This window comes from Carettochelys insculpta, chromosome 9 (genome assembly GCF_033958435.1).
Source record: "Carettochelys insculpta isolate YL-2023 chromosome 9, ASM3395843v1, whole genome shotgun sequence".
Taxonomy (NCBI): Eukaryota; Metazoa; Chordata; order Testudines; family Carettochelyidae; genus Carettochelys; species Carettochelys insculpta.
Genome location: NC_134145.1, coordinates 29634069 through 29657334, shown reverse-complemented (window position 1 = coordinate 29657334; position 23266 = coordinate 29634069). Strand labels below are relative to the sequence as shown.

At 42.8% G+C, this 23266-nt stretch overlaps 1 protein-coding gene across 2 annotated transcripts; it reads left to right on the top strand.

Moving 5' to 3' along the window:
* Positions 1–288: 288 nt before the first annotated feature.
* On the top strand, positions 289–21585 carry BCL10 (BCL10 immune signaling adaptor). Of its 2 annotated transcripts, XM_075002957.1 has the most exons (4): positions 289–412; positions 4338–4444; positions 18493–18781; positions 20546–21585. In XM_075002957.1, exons 2-4 carry the CDS (start codon positions 4424–4426, stop codon positions 20908–20910), a joined length of 675 nt encoding a protein of 224 aa, XP_074859058.1. In that variant the 5' UTR covers positions 289–412; positions 4338–4423; the 3' UTR covers positions 20911–21585. The 2 variants fall into 2 exon arrangements, with proteins under 2 accessions (XP_074859058.1, XP_074859057.1); XM_075002956.1 differs by lacking the exon at positions 4338–4444 and having other exon boundaries at positions 293–412.
* Positions 21586–23266: the final 1681 nt, after the last annotated feature.

Sequence of the window (23266 nt, the reverse complement as noted above, 5' to 3'; positions counted from 1 at the left end):
TCTCTCGCCTCGACCGGACGCCGCCCCGTGACCAGCGGCAGCCCGCGGAAGGAAACGCTCACCCAGCGACGACTCTGCGACCCGGAAGAGCGAGGGGAGGTGGCCTTTGGCACGTGGTAACAGATGAGGCGGGGACAGTGTGAGGAGAGGGGAAGGGGCAGGCTCAGGAGTCGGGGCGCAACTCGCGCCGGCCGTTCGGATCGCAGGCAGCACGCGCCTCCGGAGGGCGGGCGGTTCTGCGAAAGTGGGCGTGGCTTTACCGCCGCGCGCGCGCAGTCTGCGGAAGCCGGAAGTGGTGTCTTTGCCTTCGCGCTGGGAGCCGCGGCGGGGAGCTTCCGCTATGGAAGGCCCTGGGCCGGGGCTCGCCGCGCGGCCGCTCACTGAGGATGAAATGGCGGAGGTGAAGAAAGAAGTAAGCGAGGCCGAGACGCGAGCGGAGCGGGGGGACGGTCCGGGCTTCCTGCCGCTCCGCACCTCTCCTCTGCGCATGCCCTGCCCTTCGCGCTGTGGCCGCGGCGTGCCGGGAAATCCCCCCACGCAGCCCGTGAGGCGTGGCGGCACCGGGGGAGCTGGCTCCGTTTGCAGGTGTCGGGCGGAGATCGTAGGAAATGCCGCCCACTGCGCACCCCCAGCAATGCCACTTCCCTTCGGTCTCTGTGCGGTGGCGGTGCGCGGACTCCTCTAAGCCCTGCGGCTTTTGTCAGCGCGCGATTCTGTTCTCACACACACACCTCGTGGAGCTGGAAGGGAAATCTGTTTGGCCCAGATCCCTAAATGGCCTCCTCAAGGATTGAACTCCCAACCCTTGGTTTAGCAGGCCAATGCTCAAACCGTTCTTGCTTACCCCATTGTGGAAAGGAGGGGAGGCCGGCCAGGTTGGGGCTATTTATGGTGGGAACAAAGTAACAAAACTCGGTGCCTTCATACGAGGGGAGTCCAAGAGGTTTTCCACAATGAGACTGAAATTCTTTTTTTAAATGTATATTTTGGAGTCAAAGTCATACCTGTTCATGTTTTTATTTAAAACTATTTGAGTGGCTCAACTTGCGGTTTGTGGGGTCAAAATAATATGAGATCTGATTGTTTGCTGATAGTCCAAAACGTGACACGTTGAATTGATTTCAGAAACTCACATCTTGTGTTGTTTTGACTTAGGGGGGTAACTAGGGTGTGGGGCAGCTTGCCAGGATGCAAAGGCAAAGAACTGGGAAAATGCTGTCCAAGTGGTGAATGGAGTGTGGGCCTGCAGGGATGTATTGTCCCTCTGCTTATTCTTTTAGTTATGCACCATTTCCCCCCATTTCCAGACAGGCTAATTGGTCAGTGGGGCTTGTCCTACCTGTTGTGCAGTGGAGCCAGCCGAAACCACTTGGTATGGCCACTTCACCCCTCCCCAAACATTCCATCACATCCCCTGTAAGTGTTCTTGCCTTTTGAATGTCTCTATGGGGAGTCATGTGCCTCTGGTCGAGAACCTGTAAAGTATGTCTCCCTTGATTAGTCTATTAACAATTAGATGCCACCTATGAACAGGATGAAAAAAATTGTATGAAGCACAAATGGGCTTTCATGCCCCAAGCGCTAGAAAGCCTGGTTATAGCTCTGCATGGACCTCATATATGACTTCAAGGAACAAAATTAATGGAAAAGACAAGTGGGATTAACAAAATAGCAATATTTTAAGCTTTATTTTTGGTTCCTGTGGTGCCCAAATACATTGGCTAAATAAAAACTATAGGTTGAACCTCTCTTGTCCAGCACCTTTGGGACCTGACCAGTGCTGGATGAGAGAATTTCCTGGATGACAGGAGGTTGGTATTTTCTAGCATATTACCAACACTTCCACCGCCTACTGGGCGGTTAGAAGACATTTAGGGGTAAATTACAGCTAAACAACAGCACAGAACACTGAGAGCCAGAACTGATGGTTGGAAACAAACTTTATGGGACCACAAGGAAACCTGGCCCCACCCATGCTAAGTGGTCATCTGGCTAACTAAAATCATGCCAGCTTAGAGTTTGCCAGACAAGAGTTCCAGATTAGAGATGTTCAACCTGTATAAGCATCCAACAGGCAGTATTATTTATTTATTGCTTATTCTCCAACACTCTTGATGTTTCATAAATACATTTATGGACGGTTCCTGTCTCTGTTCCAGCAGTGTAGAGAAAGTAAAAGGGGAGTTGAAAGAAACCACTTCATCTTTTTCAGGGTTCAGGTCATTTCACAAGAGCCATCTCTAAAACAGGAAGAAAGAACCAAGCTTTCACAGCTTGCGTAATATACCTGAAGTGCTTAGTCATGATTCGTTGATGTGTTTTTCATGTTCTTGATTACTGTTAGAGCCAGAAGAGCAATATTGTGATAGTTAACATTTGGTATTTAAAATTCTAAAACACTCTTACTCTTCAATATTCTGATTTGAATGTAATACTTAATCTGTCAAGTTTGTTTATTGAGACAACTATGATCATTTCACAGCCTGTGTTTTTGAAAAAGGGACAAATATGCAACTTCATTCTTTGTCAGGCTTGGTTCAGAGACCTGTAGAGAACTACAGGGGTTGCAGGGAGTAAATGAGACATTAAAATGTATTATGCTCTGAATCAGTAGTGAGGGAGTGGCCCAATATGATGATGGAGCTGGAGAGGTGCTCTTTTAGATGAATTGTAAAGTAGAGCTGTAGACTGCTTGTGATCATAAGAACAGAAGAATGGCCATACGGGGTCACACTAAATGTTCGTTTAATCCAGTATCCTGTCTTCTGCCAGTGGCCAATGCCAGATGCTCCAGAGGGAGTGAACAGAGCAGGTAGTCGAGCGATTCCTCTCCTGTCATCCATTTCTAGCCTTTGACAGACAGAGGTTAAGGACACCTTTCCTACCCATCCTGGTGAATAGCCATTGATGGACCTAATCTCCATGAATTTATCTGATTTGTTTCTGAACCTTATTAAAGTCCTGGTCTTAACAACATCCTCTGGCAAGGAGTTCCACAGGTGTACCGTGCGATCCATGAAGAAGAACTGCCATCTTTTAGCTTTAAACCTGCTACCCATTAATTTAATTTGTTCTTATGTTATGGATACAAATAATCTTTCCTTTTTCGCTTTTTTTCCATACCTGTCATAATTTTATAGACCTCTATCATATCCTCCTTTCATTTCTTCTTTCCTAAAATGAAAAGTCCCAGTCTTTTTAATCTCTCTTTTTGTGGCACCCGGGCCAAATCCCTGATTATTTTTGTTGCCCTTTTCTGAATCTTTTCAAGTGCTGATACAGTAAGGTGTACGCGACTCTGCTCTTCTGCTGCTGACCCCGGATTGCTAGAGTAAACCCTGGAAATGAACGATTTCCAGTTTCGCTTAATTCGATCCCTCCCCCCCACAGGCCCTGGCTCAACCCCCCTGGCTCCGCACAGCCACTGCTCAGCCTCCCCCTTCAGCTCAGCTCAGCTCACCACCTACGTCTAGCTCCTGCTAACCCCCACCTCTGGCTCTAGCTCACCACTTCTCAGGCTCAACTCCAGTTCAACCCCACTGCTGGCTCACCACCACCTACAGCTCCAGCTCATCCCCCGTGCCTGGCTCTGACTCCGTCTCAATCCCCCACCCCTGTTCAAACTCCCCCACCTCCCTGCATGCCCCGGTTCAAACCTCCTGTGTCTCAGCTCACCTCCTGGTGCACAACTCCACTCCTCACCCCCCTGCAGCCCTAACCCACCCCAGGCTTAACACACACACCCCCGCCCACCTTCCACTGCCCCAACCCACCGCCAGGCTTAATCTTCTCCAACTGTCCTCCCATCCCAGGACTTAGCTTTCTGCTGCTTCCCCGGCTGCAGAAAGTGTGTTTCACTGGGGGGAAAAAACGGACCTCTCACTTACGTGAAACCTGGGTTACACGAGAGTTCCTGGAACGGAACCCTCACATAACTTGAGGGTCTACTGTATATCTTTTATGAGATGAGACCACATCTGCATGCCTTATTCAAGATGTGGGTGTACCATGAATTTATATAGAGGCAATAAGATATTCTTTGTCTTGATTTTCTGTCCCTTTTTTAATGATTCCTAACATCCCATTCGCTTTTTTGACTGCTCCTCAGTGATCCCTAGATCTCTCTCCTTTGTGCTTATAACTAAACTAGTACTCATCATTTTGTATGCCTAACGGTAGGAGTCTTAATTTTCATCCCTTTGCCAAATGAGAGTTCAGTTACCTATATTTTCCCCTATGGTATTTGTTGTGTTGTCCTTGTGTTCTTAACTGTTATACATTTGCTTAATTTTAAAGTGAAAATTGAATTAGTATAATTAAACAATTATTTGTTTTAGGAGCGATCTGAATGAATCAGAATAACATCTGTTTAACAAATACGCAGCTGACATTGGCAATTGTGAAAAATAGGATACTGGGCTAAATGAACCACTGGCCTCACCTGGTAAGGCCATAGATCATTATTTTATATTCTCTCATGCGTTTGTTTTATTACTAAGAAAAACACAGTCAAATATTAACTTCTTCCGAAAAGGTTAAGAGAACTTCATAATTTAGGGTAAAATATGTAACAGGATATTGAAGTTACTCTGAAACATGTTAAACCGGAAAATTGAGTTAAATTGAAGACCTCTAAATGTTGAGATGAAAATGTGGAATTAGGGCCCTCACGCAACTTTAACTCCATCCTGTAGAGAAACCAGTCAAAATGTGTGGTGTCTTAGTATTTGATGCGTGAGATTATGCTGATCTATCTATTTATATATTTTTAAAGACTTATTTGTCTTTTTCCCTCCCTCATTTGAAATGACCATTGCCTCTCACTGGACCTGGAAACAGGTGCACTTCTTTTACTGCAGCTACACACTGAGTGAACAAGATGTTAGGATACACAAGAAAAAGGGTGGACAATAATACTGAAAACATGTCTCGTGTAAATCAGAGATGCAGTTTCAGGTTGTACAGTCTTGGTTACCTCATCACAAACCAGGATGGGGTTTAGAGTAGAGAACTGAGACTTACCAAAGGCCAGGAAAAATTTACTTGAGGAGAAATGGAAAAGATTGTAATGGTTTATATTAGAGAAGAAGTGAATAAGAGGAGAAATGATAAAAGTATATGAAACTGATGGTAAATTGGAAGGTTCCGTTTTCCCTGGCTCAAACACACAAGAATAAGGATACATTCAACTGGTGTGGGGAATTCAGAATCAGTGAAGAAATGGTGTGAAAAAGACGTATGATTAAGCCATGGAATTTGTTGCCACACAAAGTCATGGAGACAAGAAGTTTCCAAGATTTGAGAGAGAGAGCAGTGAACCATTGCATGGAAGACATTTTTCTCAGTCTCAAAGGTTCCTCTTAGTCTAAACCAGGGGTCTGCAACCTGTAGCTCCAGAGTTGCATGTGACTTTTTAAGGACTTCTTTGTAGTTCTCAAAGCTATAATTGCAAAGTTTAAAAAAAAAAACACCTCCTAATTATTTTTATGAACAGTGAGCATCTGAAAGCAATGAACTCATATCTAAATAGCAAATGGTACGTGATCTCAAAACAGTGCATAACCCTCCCTTTAATATGTACAGTTCATTGTGGGATATGATAGTGTCTGTATTTTGATTGTGTTGGTAGTAAAGTCTTGATTTTGAAAACTTGCAATATTCCTGCTGTGAAGGGCAAGACACGTTGTAAGAAAGAAGATCGAAATTAAGCATGAAGTAAAATTGGCATAATTAAAGTGGGTTTGGGAGTGAAAGTCAGGATGACAGTGGTACAAACACAAACTTGTGAAATAAACATGTAAAGTGTGAGAAGATAGAATCTGTAGAAAGTTTGTGACTGTCCTGTAGTAAGCATGTATTGCATTACAAATTATGTGTGCACTGTTGTTAAAATAGGAGTTAAAGTGTGGCTTAACCTTATTTATTAAGAACCATCTCATTCACATGCATTGCGTCTCTTGAATTATTGCATTTTTACTGAATTTGAAAAAATGGCTGCTCTTGCTATTTTGTTTGCTGACCCCGGTCTAAACTCAGGAAGGCCAGCAAACTTCAAGGCAAAATTAATTTTACCTTAAAAGAGAAATTTCAATGTGACAGGTACTGTAGGAGATTGCTTTGTTGTTGGATGATACTTTTATGCACTGTTGTGGGTTTGGGAACTCCCAAGTCTCACATCTTGGGGAGATGTGACAGATGAGACTTGGGGATTCAAACAATTATATTGAAAATGTGTTAGATGCTTCCGACTTTTGAATCAATAAGCATTAAGTGCATTTCCTAGGAAATCTCTAAAAAGAAGCTAATGCGAATTCTCCAGCTATGGTTGTGGTATGTCCTGAGAAGAGTCATTTGCTGGTTACCTGTTACAGAAGGCAAGATCAAAGGCTTGAGCTAAATATATTTTGTTAAAATGTCCCTTAAGCAGAACCCAGTTCATGTGCTATGATCAAGCATATTGCTGCCAGCACACTATTGACCATGGAAACTGACTTCCTTTTGGAAGGATGTCTCTCACTTTTATCAAATATCTTTTGTACCCTTCTGTTTCTTCAAATCACTTAGTCCAAATGCCCCCTTGTGATTCTGGCCAGGTCTACACTAACAAGTAAAACTGATATTTAGATATGCACTCCAGAATTGTGTAAGTGGAGTCAATTTACCTAAATATAATTTTTGCCACTGTCCACACGGTGGGAGTTCAATGGGAGGAACTCTCCCATTGACTTTCCTTACTTCTCACAACTGCTAGGTATCAACGGTGGCACCATAACAGTCTGATTTAGCTTATCCCCACTAGGTGCACTAAATCAAACTGGAAGATCGACTGCCTGTGCATCAATCTTCACAAGTGTAGATGTACCTTTAGTGTACCTTGGTTTCTCCCTAAGACTACATCTGTACTTACCAGACAAGATTGACTGCTCTGCATCGATTTTCTGGGGTGCTGTTTCGCACATGTGCACAATGGTGCATTCCAGGGTCAACATTGACCCTGGAACGCCTCCTGAGCCACATGGTAGTAAGGAAGATCAATGGGAGGAGCACTCCTGTTTGACCTTCTGCCATGAAGACAGGCACAGAAGTCAACGGCTGAAAAGTCGATTTTTGGTATGCAGTTGGCGTACCAAAAAGCACATAGCAGCCGTTGACCTTCAAGGTAAGCGTAGACACAGCCTAACTCTCCCAGAGCAGTTTCAGTCTACCTCCTGCAAGCACAGCTGAGAAGGTGAAGGAGTAAAAGCATAGTGCAGCTGAGTGAATTTGTCCTTGCTTTTGGAGGATGGATGGTTAAGGTGAAAAACAGTGCTGAAATTAGACTGACACCTATCAGAATTGGAACAGGTAGTTGAGGAAATGGAGGGTTGAAAAATTTTCCAAGATGGAATGCTTTTTTCATTTTTAGTTTCCCCAAAATATTTATGAACACATTGGTTGTATATATCCATTGTACGTTGTGATATTATGCTTATGAAATGGGGGTTTCTTTTGATTTACAATGGGTTAACATTTTTTAAAAGCACACTGTATCAGGCATCATTTTTTATCGGTGGAGAACGAAGCAGTATATAAAGCAAAATAGTAAATATAAAATCTGCTATGAAAATACTTTGTGTAGCAATCTGCTCAACACCTGATAGCAATCAGATTTTCCTGTACGGTTAGGCTACGTCTACACTAGCCCCAAACTTCGAAATGGCCATGCAAATGGCCATTTCGAAGATTACTAATGAAGCGCTGAAATGCATATTCAGTGCTTCATTAGCATGCGGGCGGCTGCGGCACTTCGAAATTGACGTGCCTCGCTGCCGCACGGCTCGTCCCAACGGGGCTCCTTTTCGAAAGGACCCCGCCTACTTCGAAGTCCCCTTATTCCCATGAGTTCATAGGAATAAGGGGACTTCAAAGTAGGCGGGGTCCTTTCGAAAAGGAGCCCCATCGGGACGAGCCGCACGGTGTCAAGGCGCGTCAATTTCGAAGTGCCGCGGCCGCCCGCATGCTAATGAAGCGCTGTGTTGTGCTAGAGGGGAGAGGCTGGGGACAAGCTAATTCCCGGTAGGTCAGGAGCTGGCTCGCTCGTTAAAGGCAAGGGTGAGACAAGGAGAGGAAAAATAAACTAAGTAATGTCTGTGTTTATTAACCAAAAAACAGCAACATATAAACGAACAAACACTGCACATGAACTAAACTTGTAGAACTATTCATTAACAACTAACTTAACCAAATTTAATTATTATAAAGATATATAGTCTAAACACTTACGCTAAATATTAACAAGAGTTCCATGGACGGAGCTTATGAGAGACTTCTCTTATGAGAGAAAAGGGTAAAAAAGACTCAATGAGTTTTGAAATAAGTTTTTTCTCCGAGCTAGGGAAGATAAATTAGTTTTTTACCCTTATATGCTCTGGATGGCTAGATGAGCCACCCTATTGGAAAACCTTGAGGTCCAGCCTATCAAGGTTTCCTCCCAACTGAGATAATATATTACGAATTTCCCAGTGGGGATTGGAGAGAGAGAGAGGGAAGGTTAGGAAAAAGAGAAACCTTAGCAATAACAGTTAACTAACAAAGCCTCGACTATGGGCTTATTAATCAATTGCGCAGCTCGTAGCAAATAATTTTAACTCCGGGTTATGGCTCTTAGTTGATCCGGTAAAAACTGCAACCTGAGCCACAGTCTGTTAAATCCCCCTACACAGCCCGAATTATTAGGTTTTAGAGTTAGTGTCTCAGGGCGTAGAGGGGGTTTTACGTGTCCAGTCAGGTGTAAGGGTCCAGTCCGGTAGTCTAGTTGAGTGCGTTGGTCACGTCCGGTGAAGAAGAATCAAAGCGACGAGCAGCGAGAGCGTAGGTGCTGCGAAGGTGGCAGGCTCTAGGCTTCAATTGATGTGTGCGCAGTACTCCACCCTAAGGGTGAAGCCAGTTCGACACACACCAAATTCACCTTTGAGCTGCTTGTCGGCGGCGAGGTTGGGGGTGCTGCAGTGATTGACAGGCTCTGGGTGCTAATGGGCGAGAGCGCAGTACCTCACCCTAAGGGTGAGGCCAGTTCGTCTCCCGCCCAATTTACCTCAGAGCTGCTGTCTTTGCTCTTTTAGTGTGAGTGATTCAGCTAGTACCTCAGCAGGGCGGACCCTGGTGGGCGGATGTGGAATTGCTTCAGGGGATCTTCAAAAAGGCAGGAGCTCTTCAAAAAGTCTTCGCCTCAGAGGCAGCTGGTACCAAGTCCCTTGAGCGCAGTGTGGCGCTTCCTTATATTCCCTGATCTTATGCATTATTCATGAGTCTATTTACATACGGACGTTCTGAAGGTCCTGCTTTCAAACAGGTCCTTCTCTAGAAGCTGCCTCACCTTTGTCCAGTGAGGAGCCTGGATTTTAAATCCATGATTTTGAAATGTCTGTGAGTTCAGGTTACCGGTAAAACCAACTGACACAGAGTGACCGTTACAGGGGGCTGCTAACTGGCAGCCTGTGTACCTTTTAGAGTCTACCTGCCCCTGTAATGATATTAAAGGCCCAAGGCTTGTTTCCCCTGGCCCACGGGGACGATTATGCCCAAGGGATGAAAAATCCCTGACAAAATCTTTGCATTTTGTAGATGAAAAAATGTCAGTTTGTTCATACAAACTGCACTGTCTTATTCTATTGTCCTCCATATGAGATCATTAGGAAAACGTGCTTTGTGTGGGTGTTGCTGATGACAAGGTTCTGCAGTTGTCATGTTAAGCAAAAATTGGTTTGCAGGACTTAATGTTGTACATTAACATCCTTAATTCCAGTTATAAAACAAAAACCTAACATGACCTTTAGGCCCCTGTGTGAGTTGAGTGGGGTAGAGTTTGCAGTTTTATTTTTTTTTTTTTTTTTATCCTGATGGAGAAACCAAGTTGCTGGTTTCTGTGTTAAATTTGTTTAGTCATTTTTTAGAGAGAGTCTGTGCCTCAGGCTTCTTGGTGTTCACTTGGTGCCATTGTGATAGCATTATAAGAACATAAGAATGGCCATACTGGGTCAGACCAAAGGTCCATCAAGCCCAGCATCCCATCTGCCGACGGTGGCCAATGCCAGGTGCCCCAGAGAAGGAGAACAGAAGACAAGTGATTTATCTCCTGCCATCCATCTCCTGCCCTTGTTATGAAGGCTAGGGCACCATACTTTATCCCTGGCTAATAGCCATTTATGGACCTGACCTGCAAAAATTTATCAAGCTCTTTTTTAAACCCTAATAGAGTCCTGGCCTTCACAGCCTCCTCGGGCAAGGAGTTCCACAGGTTGACTGTGCGCTGTGTGAAGAAAAATTTCCTTTTATTGGTTTTGAACCTACTACCCATCAATTTCATTTGGTGTCCCCTAGTTCTTGTATTATGGGAAAAGGTAAATAATTTTTCTATATTCACTTTCTCCACACCATTCATGATTTTATATACCTCTATCATATCGCCCCTCAATCGCCTCTTTTCCAAACTGAAAAGTCCCAGTCTCTCTAGCCTCTCCCCATATGGGACCCTTTCCAAGCCCCTAATCATCTTAGTCGCCCTTTTCTGAACCTTTTCTAATGCCAGTATATCTTTTTTGAGGTGAGGAGACCACATCTGCACGCAGTACTCGAGATGTGGGCGTACCATAGTTTTATATAGGGGAAGTATGATATCTTTTGTCTTATTATCGATCCCTTTTTTAATAATTCCTAACATCCTATTTGCCTTACTAACTGCCGCTGCACACTGCGTGGATGTCTTCAGAGAACTATCCACTATAACTCCAAGATCCCTTTCCTGATCTGTCGTAGCTAAATTTGACCCCATCATGTAGTACGTGTAATTTGGGTTATTTTTTCCAACATGCATTACCTTACACTTACCCACATTAAATTTCATTTGCCATTTTGCTGCCCAATCACTCAGTTTGCTGAGATCTTTTTGTAGTTCTTCACAATCCCTTTTGCTTTTGACTGTCCTGAACAACTTGGTGTCATCTGCAAACTTTGCCACCTCACTGCTTACCTCATTTTCTAGATCATTGATGAACAAGTTGAACAGGATCGGTCCCAGGACTGAGCCCTGGGGAACACCACTAGTTACCCCCCTCCATTGTGAAAATTTACCATTTATTCCAACCCTTTGTTTTCTGTCTTTTAACCAATTCCCGATCCATGAAAGGACCTTTCCTCCTATCCCATGACCACCTAATTTACATAAAAGCCTTTGGTGTGGGACCGTGTCAAAGGCTTTCTGGAAATCTGGGTATATTATGTCCACTGGGTGCCCCTTGTCCGCATGTTTATTAACCCCTTCAAAGAATTCTAATAGATTAGACAGACACGACTTCCCTCTGCAGAAACCATGCTGACTTTTGCCCAACAATTCGTGCTCTTCTATGTGCCTTGCAATTTTACTCTTTACTAGTGTTTCTACTAATTTACCTGGTACTGATGTTAAACTTATCGGTCTATAATTGCCAGGATCTCCTCTAGAGCCTTTTTTAAATATTGGTGTTATATTGGCCGTCTTCCAGTCATTTGGTACCAAAGTGGATTTAAAGGATAGGTTACAAACCACTGTTAATAACTCCGCAATTTCACATTTGAGTTCTTTCAGAACCCTTGGGTGAATGCCATCTGGTCCTGGAGACTTGTTACTATTCAGCTTATCAATTAATTCCAAAACCTCCTCTAATGTCACTTCAATCTGAGTGAGTTCCTCAGATTTGTCGCCTAAAAAGGCTGGCTCAGATTTAGGAACCTCTGTAACATCTTCAGCCGTGAAGACTGAAGCAAAGAAATCATTTAATCGCTCCGCAATGGCACTGTCTTCCTTGATCGCTCCTTTTATATCTTTATCATCCAAGGGCCCCACTGCTTTTTTAGCAGGCTTCCTGCTTCTAATGTATTTAAAAAACATTTTACTATTGTTTTTTGAATTTTTGGCTAGCTGTTCCTCAAACTCTTTTTTGGCTTTTCTTACTACATTATGACAGTTAATTTGGGAGTGTTTATGTTCCTTTCTATTTTCCTCACTAGGATTTGACTTCCACTTTTTAAAACCTGCCCTTTTCTCTCTCACTGCCTTTTTAACATGGCTGTTTAGCCATGGTGGTTCTTTGTTAGGTCTCTTACTGTGTTTTTTTATTTGGGGTATACATTTAAGTTGGGCCTCTAGTATGGTGTCTTTAAACAGTTTCCATGCAGCTTCCAGGGATTTTAGTTTAATTACTCTACCTTTTAGTTTCTGTTTAACTAGCTTCCTCATTTTAGTGTAATTCCCCTTTTTGAAATTAAATGCCAGAGTGTTTGACCGCTGCGGTGTTCTTCCCAACACAGGAATATTAAAAGTTATTATATTGTGGTCACTATTTCCAAGCGGTCCAGTAACAGTTACCTCTTGGACCAGATCCTGCGTTCCAGTCAAGACTAGATCGAGAATCGACTCTCCCCTTGTGGGTTCCTGTACTAGCTGCTCCAAGAAGCAGTCATTTAAGGCATCAAGAAATTTAATCTCTGAATCCCGTCCTGAGGTGACATGCACCCAATCAATATGGGGATAATTGAAATCTCCTATTATTACTGTGTTTTTTATTTTGATAGCCTCTCTAATCTCCCTCATCATTTCAGCATCACTATCACTGTCCTGGTTAGGTGGTCGGTAATATATTCCTAATGCCATATTCATATTAGAGGAATGAATTGTTATCCATAATGATTCTATGGAACATTTTGATTCCTTTAGGATTTTTACTTCATTTGATTCTATATTATCCTTCACATATAGTACCACTCCGCCACCCGCACGACCTGTTCTGTCTTTCCGATATAATTTATATCCCGGTATGATAGTGTCCCACTGATTGTCCTCATTCCACCATGTTTCTGAGATGCCTATTATGTCAACTTCCTCCTTTGATATGAGGTACTCCAGTTCACCCATCTTATTAGACAGACTCCTAGCATTAGTGTAAAAGCATGTTAGAAAACTACCACTATTTATATGTCCGCCTTTCACAGACGTGGTGGATTTTTTTATGCACGATTGTTTCACATCTGATCTTGCCCATATATTATTTCCCACGTTCCCTATCTGACTAACTTCTAGGGAATCCCTGTCTATGGAGCCTCGTGTAAGAGAAGTCTCCGTCCGATCCAGGTGCTCCCCCGCACCAATCGGCTTTCCCCCACCTCTTAGTTTAAAAACTGCTCTATGTCCTTTTTAATGTTTAATGCCAGCAGTCTGGATCCACCTTGATTTAGGTGGAGCCCATCCTTCCTGTATAGGCTCCCCCTACCCCAAAAGTGTCCCCAGTTCCTAATAAATCTAAACCCCTCTTCCCTACACCATCATCTCATCCACGCATTGAGACTCTGAAGTTCTGCCTGTCTATCTGGCCCTGCGCGTGGAACTGGAAGCATTTCGGAGAATGCCACCAAAGATGTTCTGGATTTCAGTCTCTTTCCTAGTAACCTAGGCCAAATTTAGGATAGCATTCTTATTTTTGGAGACAGCAGGATTGTTCCATGTCTGCAGTTATTTTTGGTGTGAATCCATTAAATTACTGAATCGTTATCAATGTTAGAAATATGAGAAATCTCTTCATTCGGACAACAGCCCACTTACTGTCATTATTGGAACAGTTTTCTTATCTCAGTCTTGATGACTGAAACAAAGTTAAATACACTACTTGTTAAAGAACAAATATATTAAAGTTATCAGTGTATCTACTGATATGCTTTGTTTTGTACATAATGCTATCCAGAAACTCTCATAACTTTTCCATTCTGAATTCTGTTTTTCTACTCCATTCATCTCTTAAGATGCTACAGGACTGCTTGTTTTTTTAGCAACAATAAGCTTTGTATAAAGCCATGGTCAATGGCTACATGCCAGTATATTGTGGTCAGCTATGCTCTTTATTAAAACTGCTTTTGAAGCTTTGCAAATGATAGTACCTCTGGGTAAGCTAGAGTTAGGGTGACCATATCTCCCCCAGCCAAATATGGGACACGCAGGAATGATGCTGTCCCAGCCAAAATGGGATGGATTGTCACCTCCCTGGGAGTCAGGTGATGGATGCCCTGTGCTAGGGGTGACTTGGGCCAGCAAAGCTCTCAGCTCCCCACAGCCAGGGGAAGCCAGGCAGCAGCAGCACCGCCATGTGGGTCCATCTCTGGCTCCCCACAGTCGGGGGGACTTGCGTGGCGGGGGTTCCCTCCCGTCGGCCATGCACAGAGGGTGGGGGGCGGTGCTGTAGGGGAAGGGCTCAATTTGGGGCTTGCATGAAGGCTGAGAGATGGGGACCTGTATAGGGGTGCCTCTGAGGCTATACACAAAGGTCAGGGGCTGTTTATGGAGGGGACTGAGTGTTTGGGGAAATGGGCTCAATTTGGAGTTTGCATGGAGGGCAGAGAGGTGGGAACCTGAATGGGGGTGCCCTCAAGGCTGTGCACAGAGCTGGTGGGCAGTTCCCCTGCTGCCTTGCACTAGGCTCTGACTGTTCTTCCACCCGGGACCTCCAGCTATGTGGCCTTTGACATGACCTCTCTGACTTTAAAATTGTCACCTCCTCTTCTGCTGAGAGACAGAGGGGGCGAGGGGGCTGCTGAATTCCTCTCTCTCGTTGGTGGATTCTGCTCAGGTTTCCCTTATCCAGCAGGGTGGGGAGGTCACTGCTCAGCTGTGGTCCCCCACCCATGAGATGGAGGAGAGTATGTGCACGGCAGTCAATGTGATGTTTCCGGTAGCTGATGCTACCAATGGGAAGGCCTTTCCAAGAGCTCAGTGTCTATGAAGGAAGTAATACCATGTACTGGACCAGCTGCTGTTTGTGAAATGCTTCGAGTGCCACAGAGCACCTTGTCAGTGCTGGGCATGTGTGTGTGTGAATGGTGGCAGAGCCAGGTCTGGCCGTGAGCATCTGACAACAGACCCTGCATCTTCCTGATATGCCACAGGTCTCAAAGCCCAGTGTGCAGACCAGTGTTCCCTCTAATTTTTTCATCCAAGGTCAGACTGTGCACCACCAGTAGGAACCCATGCTACCGGCTGTGGGCACTTTGCTAATCACCTGATAGCACTTGACTGTCTGCTGGGTGGCCACCCAAGTGCTCAGCTTACAGGGAACACTGCTGCTGACTGGCACCCTGGTGCATGTAATGTGCTTAGCATGTGAAACCATGTCATCCTGTAGTGCAGGGATCTGCACCCTCTGGCACATGTACCGAGAGTGGCACGCAAGCAGATTTTCATGCACTAATAGTAAAGCTTTGCACCTCCATTTATTTATTAATGAAGGTGCTGTAAGTAGGACTATTAATGACTTTTGAAAGGTTCACTGGCATTCCCACTGTACATAGAGGTCAAAAGGTCACATTTTGGCACTCTGCCTTTGAAAGGTTGCTGACCCCTGGTGTAAGCAAGCAGACTACCAGTTGGTGGCCTGTATTAGAACAGTGGGTCTCAACCTTTCCAGACTACTGAACCTCTTTGTGGAGGCTGATTTTTTCTTGTGTATCCCCAAGTGACACCTTCGCTACTTGCCTACAAAAGTATGGAAGTGTCACAGCACTCTAGATTGCCTGCTATCTCGTTTTTACCATACAGATGTTGTACTTTACATTTCAGTGTACCATACAGAGCAGTATAAACAAGCTGTCATCTGCATAACAATTTAGTTTGTACTGATTTTTCTAGTGTTTTATATGTATTCTAGGCAAATATCTAGTTGAGTTGATGTACCACCAGAAGACCTCTTTGTACTCCCCGGAGTACACATAACCCTGGTTTGGAGCCATTGTATTAGATCTCCCATTGGTAGTCATGAGATTAACTTTTTTTAAATTTCACTTAGTCAGCAGTTCTGGTCATTAGCCAGCTATGTTTGGTCACATTATGAACTGTACTTACAATTTGGCTCCATAAAAGGCATTCATTCACCTCATGAACCAAGATTATGTTTAAACAAGGGTAAAAGGAGGATTTTAGCAAGTTAGCTATCAGTGTTAGATGGTCAAGTGGAAGTTAAGGTTCAGTGCGATCTGTGAACCTGTGTACATAAGGTAAATTTTATTTTTAACACAGAGGTTTTACAATCTGTTAAGTAATGTGGATTTGCTTTGAAAAATCTTTTACTCTAAATATACTCTAAAAGAAGAGCTTACTTACCTCTCCTTTAGTGGAAGCTGTTACTTACTTGATTAGGTCTGATACGCAGTCCAATAGAGCACAGTGGTATACATACGTTAAATACAAATCATTATTTTATAGCCAGCATCTTTTATATAGAAGAACAGGATCCACTTCTCATATCAGATGGGGCTATATTTTATTACTGTCAGATGTGTTACTTATGTGTCAGTTTAATGTGTAGGCTAAAGAATTATATAAATAAATTTTATTAACTTGCACGCAATTCATTTTCCTTTTAATTTCCAAAAGTGCATAAGTTATCATACTTTCTAGTTTGTCACCTTTGCTCTACAGCAGATCTTAAACCTGTCTCTGTAGCATCATAGCAGTACATGACACTCTGTCGATATGAAATAAAAGATGCCTGTAGCAAAGAAGTTAGTCGAGTAAAAATCAACACAAGGAGAAATTAAAAATCATTTTGGTGGATGCATTAACATGTTAATGCCTTAAACAACAATAGCTGGTTGCTGAACATGTGAGCAGTAGCTATGCTTCCCAAAAGCAACAGTGCCCCAAAGTTACACAAATTGATAAATCACACTGCTGCTTTCTATCTTCAATTTTTAAGCAAATCAAATAGTTGTACAACCACTCAGATATTAGGGCATTGGGCATAAGAGCTCAGTACCTTCCCACTCTTTCTGTTGGAACCCTGCTTCATTCAGAATGCTGGTCAAATAGCGTACAGGAAACAGCGAGACTTAACTGTTTTATGCAGGGATCATGTGTCATTGTGCAACTGTAATAGGATAAATCTATAGTAAATTACAACAATAGTGAAATTATCCTGAATTTTCACAGGCTAGATGATGTAGTGATGCTGTATGGAGAGCTGTCCAGCCTGCACACTAAATGAGGCACAAGTTGTGTGACAAGGTGGTGATTGAAAACAACCCTACCATAAGGAATATCCATGAGAACAGAGTTAAGGTGTCTCACAGACATAACTTTGGCATTTCTTGATTTCATGTAACATGCACCACTTGTCCCTCTGTCATGTTTTTGTTTGTAAAATTGAGATGCTGTGTTCTTCTTCTCCTGCCCCTCAATTTTTTCTTTGAGAGAAACAGGATGTTGAGCTGAATCTCTTAATAGCAGTTCTCTCTCTAGCAATATGCATCGCTTCAGCAGAAGCAGCCATTTCCTGTTGAAGTGATGAATCACAGAAGTTACAATGGCGTTGTAATAATTAGAAACCCCACTACCATATTGCCCAATAGCCAGGATTCTTTTACCAATTTTTCCTAGACTAATATTTAGTGTGTACTGTTTAAAACTTGACTATCTGCCTTAATCAGGCAAAAGATGATAATAAATGAAAGGATAAGCATCCTTAATTCTTACTATAGTGCACAATTAAAGCACAACTATGTGAACACTTTACTGCTTAATATTTAAAATATATTGTAGAGGGGTCAACTTACCATTGCAGCGCACCCTTCAGGTCTCCTCAGAAATTAGCTCTTCTAACCCCTGTTGACTGACTGGTGTCTCGCCCTCAGTTACCTGTCTTCTGTTCTGGTTCAGGGTCCATATATCCCCCAGCCCACAGTGCCCTTTCCTCATGACACTGTTCCACAGTAGTAGTCCCCATACAATGAGGTCCTCTTCTCCCAGGAAACCCCAATCCCCTATAACCACCTAGTAGTCATCTAGTCCCTGTCTCATGAGCAGTTTGCAATCAGAATGGCTGTTCATCATTGCCAAGAGGGTGTGTACCTGCAACACTTACATCCCTCAGACCCCTCTATCAGGTCTGTAGCCTGAGAGTTGGGCCAGACCAGAGGCCACAGCTCTCCCTACCTTTTGCCAGCACTGATCTGTCGCAGTACCTCTGTTGCTTCCCAAGCAGCTGAGTACCTCCTGCTGCAGAGCTGGAGCAAGAGTCTGATCCTTGCAGCCTTTTGTAGGGTCCACCGTGGCCCTAATGGCTGACTGCTCCCACGCTATTTGGCCAGGGTCGCACAAGCTTCCTCTGGCTTGCTTGTGACTCTGTCCCTGCTGGCGTGAGCTACCATACCAATGCATACATATTTAATTTTCTCTGGGTCTTATTTCATGGAAGACTGTTTATTTGAGAGAGAGACAGTTCACTGAATGATACTTTTTAAAAACACCATAAATTCATTATACAGACACTGTGAATGGTTCTCTGCCTGTTGAGTAATATGGCAGTGGGGTTTCTGATTCAGAAATTATGGTTTTATAATATAGTGCTGACATCATCTGAATTTGAAATGTTTTCCAATATATCCTGAAAGCCCCACACAAAATCTGCAACTGACAATAATGTTCTGTCTTTGTTTTAGGCTTTAGAAAGGATGCGTCCCTATTTGTGTGACAAAATTATAGCTGAAAGACATTTTGATTACCTGCGTTCCAAGAAAATACTTACTAGAGAGGACACTGAAGAAATATCTTGTCGACCCTCAAATAGAAAGAAAACTGGGAAGTTATTGGACTACTTAGCAGAAAATCCCAAGGGACTAGATACTTTGATTGAATCTATTAGACGAGAAAGAACCCAGAACTTCCTGTTAGAAAGGATAACAGATGTAGTGTTGAAAGTCAAAAATGAAAAACTTGAAGCTCTCAAAGGTAAGATGTTTAAATGGCAAAGTATATGTTTATGTCAAAGGACTCTATAAAAGTATGTAAATAAAAAACTTGTCTTCCAGTAGATTTTGACTTCAGAAATGCTTTGGTAGTAGGGATACCATCTCTGAAGAAGTCTTTTGCAGGACAAACAAACCATGGATTTAATCCCCTAGGCACAAGTGCCATACCTTCCTATTTTTTTTATCATGCCAACCTGAATGATGCTTAATAAATAACAAAAACTGATTGTGATTTGTTATGATGCATACTGAGTATTTTTGCATATTGGACTCAATCTGTGAAACTTTGCTTCACATAAGATTATATTGCAGTATTCGACTGTGGAACTAAATTTGACTGATGGGCTCTCTCTTGGAATGCTTTTTAAAACTCGCTGTGCGCGTTAATTTAGATTGAGCCTGTACTGGGAAACTAAGCCATTACTTTGTGTGCCAACATTAAACAAAGTTATAACTCCCCAAAGCTTATGCATGTATACCTATGGAGCTGCTGTCTCAGCCTAGCATGCACAGGCAAGGATATTTTATATGTTGGCGCGCACAACATTTAATAAGAGCTTCACGTGAGATTATATTCAGACATTCTAATTCATAGCTTTCAAAAATCCAACCATTCAGCAATTGGGTCTAAGAAATTCAAATTGGAGAGAAGATGAAACGTAGCAGAAATTAAATCTTAAGATTCTTCTGTCCAAGGTTTACATCTTACCTGATTTGACTGACTTCACTTACTTTTGTAAGGCTTTGGTTCCAGTGAACTAGATCTATACAGCTGCAAGCTGAAGAATAAGTTAAAGTACTTCTCTTCATCCCAAAAATGCCCGTTAACAGGTGTGGAGTACAGAGAGTTTTTGGCCTGGGTTCTGGTGGCGCACTAATTTGAAACACTTATCTTTCATACTTACCTTACTTACCTCGAGGACAGCATATCCTTTTTAAGAGAACTTTGTCTTCGCTGATCTAGAAAAATACATTAATGTTGATTGTGACAGATACTCATTGGTCTCTTGCCAAGAGCTCTGTGTAAATCATTCAGGCAAAAATTTTGATATTTGAAAGTGTGGATTAAGACTTCTAAGTCGGTATTTAGGTACCAGATATAAACATCTTAGTTCTCAGAAGGCCTGGGCACCTGCAGCTCCTGCAGGCTACACTGAAATTTGTGATTCTTGGCATTCATGAAAGTCAGGCTGCTTTTTAATCTAAGTAGTTAAATATGGGGTTGAATGCCTAAAATCATCCTTCAATTTTTAAATGTCTTAATTATAAAAGTGCCCATATCAGTTGCATTGCTTAAAGTAATACAAGAAAAGAGAAGATAAAAAGGGTTCTGTTTTGTGCTGTAAAAAAATCTCAAACTTGTAATTTTCATACATTTCAAAGCATGAAAGAGAGGTCAGTATTCCTGAGAGGGAGGATGTGGGGGATGAAGGGAGAAAGATGGGAATGGAAGAGGAAGAGGAAGAAAGCTTTTTAGTTGGTGAAAATTTAACCAATTTGACTTTAATACTACATCTATGTGCATATATTTGCCAAGTAGTAAATTCAGACAGGAATGGTGTGATGTCAGAGGAAACTGAAGTTGGCAGGAGAGGTGGTCTACAAGACAAGTGAGCTACATTGATAAAAATAAAAGCTCTAGTTTGATATCTTTTTGGACATTCTCATAAATGTCATTAAAGTAGTGGGAGGGAGAAGTTGCCAAGTGATAGCATGTTGTAATAAAGTCCAATCTTTTGTTTAGGTCTGAGCTGCAGTAGCTATATGACTTCAGTGTATGGAGGAACAAATAATCTTTCAAGGTCATATTCTGATGAATCTAATTCCTACGAAAAAGTAAAAGACAAAGAATCTACCCATTATCAACCAGAAGAACGGTTTAGTACAGCTGCTTTTGTGTCTGCTTCATCTCTTCGTTCAATGAATTTACCAGTTGTGGACATGGGAAGTGCAGAAAACACAGTTTCCTCAACCACCCTTCCAGGACCTGGGGATCCTGGAGCACCGCCTCTTCCACCAGAACTTCAGTCTGAGCAAGAGGAAGCCAGTGCCAGTTCAAGTGACAATATTTTTCTGCCTTTAAGATCACGTTCTCTTCTACCACAATGACCTTCAGTAACTTTTTCCTCTCTGTTCGCTTAAAGAGCAGTATTGTGAGACTTAAATATAGTATCTTTGTAGGCAGCTTACAGAAAGTTGTCAAGCTGTTCAATCAGAAATAGGGGGACATAGCTTATGATTTGCAAAACGAAAAAAAAATCCCCTTTTGTTTTTAAAATGGTAATCAACTGATTCTGTAACTAACAGTTTCTGGAAGTCTTTAGACGCCAGTAGTGCTGTACGTTCTTTGCTTGTTTGTTAAGGATTTCATATTCATGTTTAATACTTCCAATCAATGGAACAAATGTTTATCCGCCGACAGTAGCAGATTTTGATTGTTATTTTTAGCAAGCAGAGGAGAAATGGCTGTAACAAAAAATAGAACTTTGAAAGAACTTTTTCTCAACTTCCAAAAGTTTACCAAACTGATCTTTCATGTGAGATAAGGTAAAATCTTTCCTCAAATTTACACACTCACAACTGCCATTGGGAAGACAAAGTTTGGCTTTTTATAGCCTTCTATCTTTTGCTAAAAAGCTTATTGCCAACTAATTCTCTGTTAATTTTCTGAATCTTATGCTCTATATTTTATCTGTACATGAAAGGCACTCAGGTACTACACTGATGGCTTGTCTACACTACCTTCCTAGTTCGAAGGCAGGATGGTAAGTAGGATGTTGGGAGTTTATTAATGAAGTGTTGCGGTACATATGCAGCACTTCATTAAGCAAATTCTCCCCCCCGGCAACTTCTCAGTGTTAAAGTTGGAAGGGCCGGCTCATGTCTAGCGGCGGCTCACCCACCAGTACTTTAAAGTCCCTTTACTACTCTTTGATTAGGAGTAAAGGGACTTGAAAGTACTGGTGGGTGAGCCGCGGCTAGATGAGAGCCGGCACTTCGAAGTTGCCATGGAGGGGGAATTTGCTCCATGAAGTGCTGCATATGCACCGCAGCACTTCATTAATGAACTCCCAACGCCCTACTTACCATCCAGCCTTCGAAGTAGGGAGGTAGTATAGACACAGCCTGAGAGTTCATATATGATAAATTACTTTCACGTACTGTTTTTAAATAGGGTAATCATTGGTGTGCGATGCATTTGTTTCAGTAGTGCAAAGGAATGTCTGCTATTCTGACCCAAGTAAGAGAGTTACTCAGTAGGGCTATGTCTACACTGCAGAGCTATTTTGGGATACTGAAGTATCCCAAAATAGCTACTCCCCATCTATCAAATGCCCCCGCTATTTCAAAATATTTTTCAAAAGGGGCGTGCTATTTTGGCATCACTGTACGCCTCGTTGTAGGAGGAGTAAGGGATACCTCACAATAATGCAGCAGTGCCAAATGCCAAAATAGCGTGTTTCTAAAAACACTCAAAATAGGATATGCAATTTGCATGTTTTATTTTGAGTTTAGGGTGCAGTGTAGCTGTAGCCTAGCTTATTTATAAGATGCCTTTATTAAAGTAAGGATGTGCTTCTGTAAGGAGCAAAGGGTGTAGTATTTAATGGATGGACCTAGCGGGAGGATGTCTTTAACTGAAGTAGTTAAGGAAATAATGCATTGCAAGTACACCCTTCAGGGACATGTTTACATTGTAAGAGATTTTGAATCTAAACCAAGTTGTAACTGTTTTCACATGGGAAAAGTTCTCATCTCCTGACATAGAACAATATGCTTTACGCCTTTTCTACTCCTTCTAATTCTTATTTTATACCACTAAATTTTACATGACTTAGGTGCAGGAGTGCAAAATGACAAATTTTAAGACTAAGAATTATGTACCGTTGTCTTTACGGCAGACTATTTTTCTGATGTTGCATTTTCTGTTTACCAAAAGGTAAACTGGGTTTTATTTAAACTGTACAGTAGTGCCTTGATTGACACGAGGGTTGTGTTCCAGAACATCCTCTCGTGACTGGAAATTCATGTAAGTGGGGAGGCAGCTTTTTTCCCCCAGCAGAATGCATGTTCTGCAGCCAGGGAAGCAGCAGGAGCACCTGGAGCTCCTTCGAAAGGCAAGTCCTGGGGTTGCGGGCGGCAGTTGGGGAGGGTTAGGCCTGGTGGTGGGTGGGGGCCATGGGAAGGAGGCTGAGGGGTTAAGGTTGCAGGGACAGTGTTGGAGACAGAGTGGTGCATGGGGGAGGGGTTGAACTGGGGCACGGGGGTGGGTTGAGCTAGAGCCATGTATGGGGGTGGTGAGCCAGACCTGTGCTCGGGTGGTGAGATGGGGCGAGGGGGGCATTGAACCAGGACTCGGTGGTTTGAGCTGGAACCGCACATCAGGGTTGTTGAGCCAGAGCCGGGCATGGAGGGTGAGGGTTGTCAGAGCTGTGCATGGGTGGTGAACAGGGGTGGAGGAAAG

Excerpts from the sequence above, each read along its gene's own strand:
- BCL10 (XM_075002956.1), top strand. The coding sequence starts at position 341 with ATGGAAGGCCCTGGGCCGGGGCTCGCCGCGCGGCCGCTCACTGAGGAT. Across the intron at positions 413-18,492 it reads TGGCGGAGGTGAAGAAAGAA|GCTTTAGAAAGGATGCGTCC; the intron begins GTAAGCGAGGCC and ends TCTTTGTTTTAG. Across the intron at positions 18,782-20,545 it reads AAAACTTGAAGCTCTCAAAG|GTCTGAGCTGCAGTAGCTAT; the intron begins GTAAGATGTTTA and ends TCTTTTGTTTAG.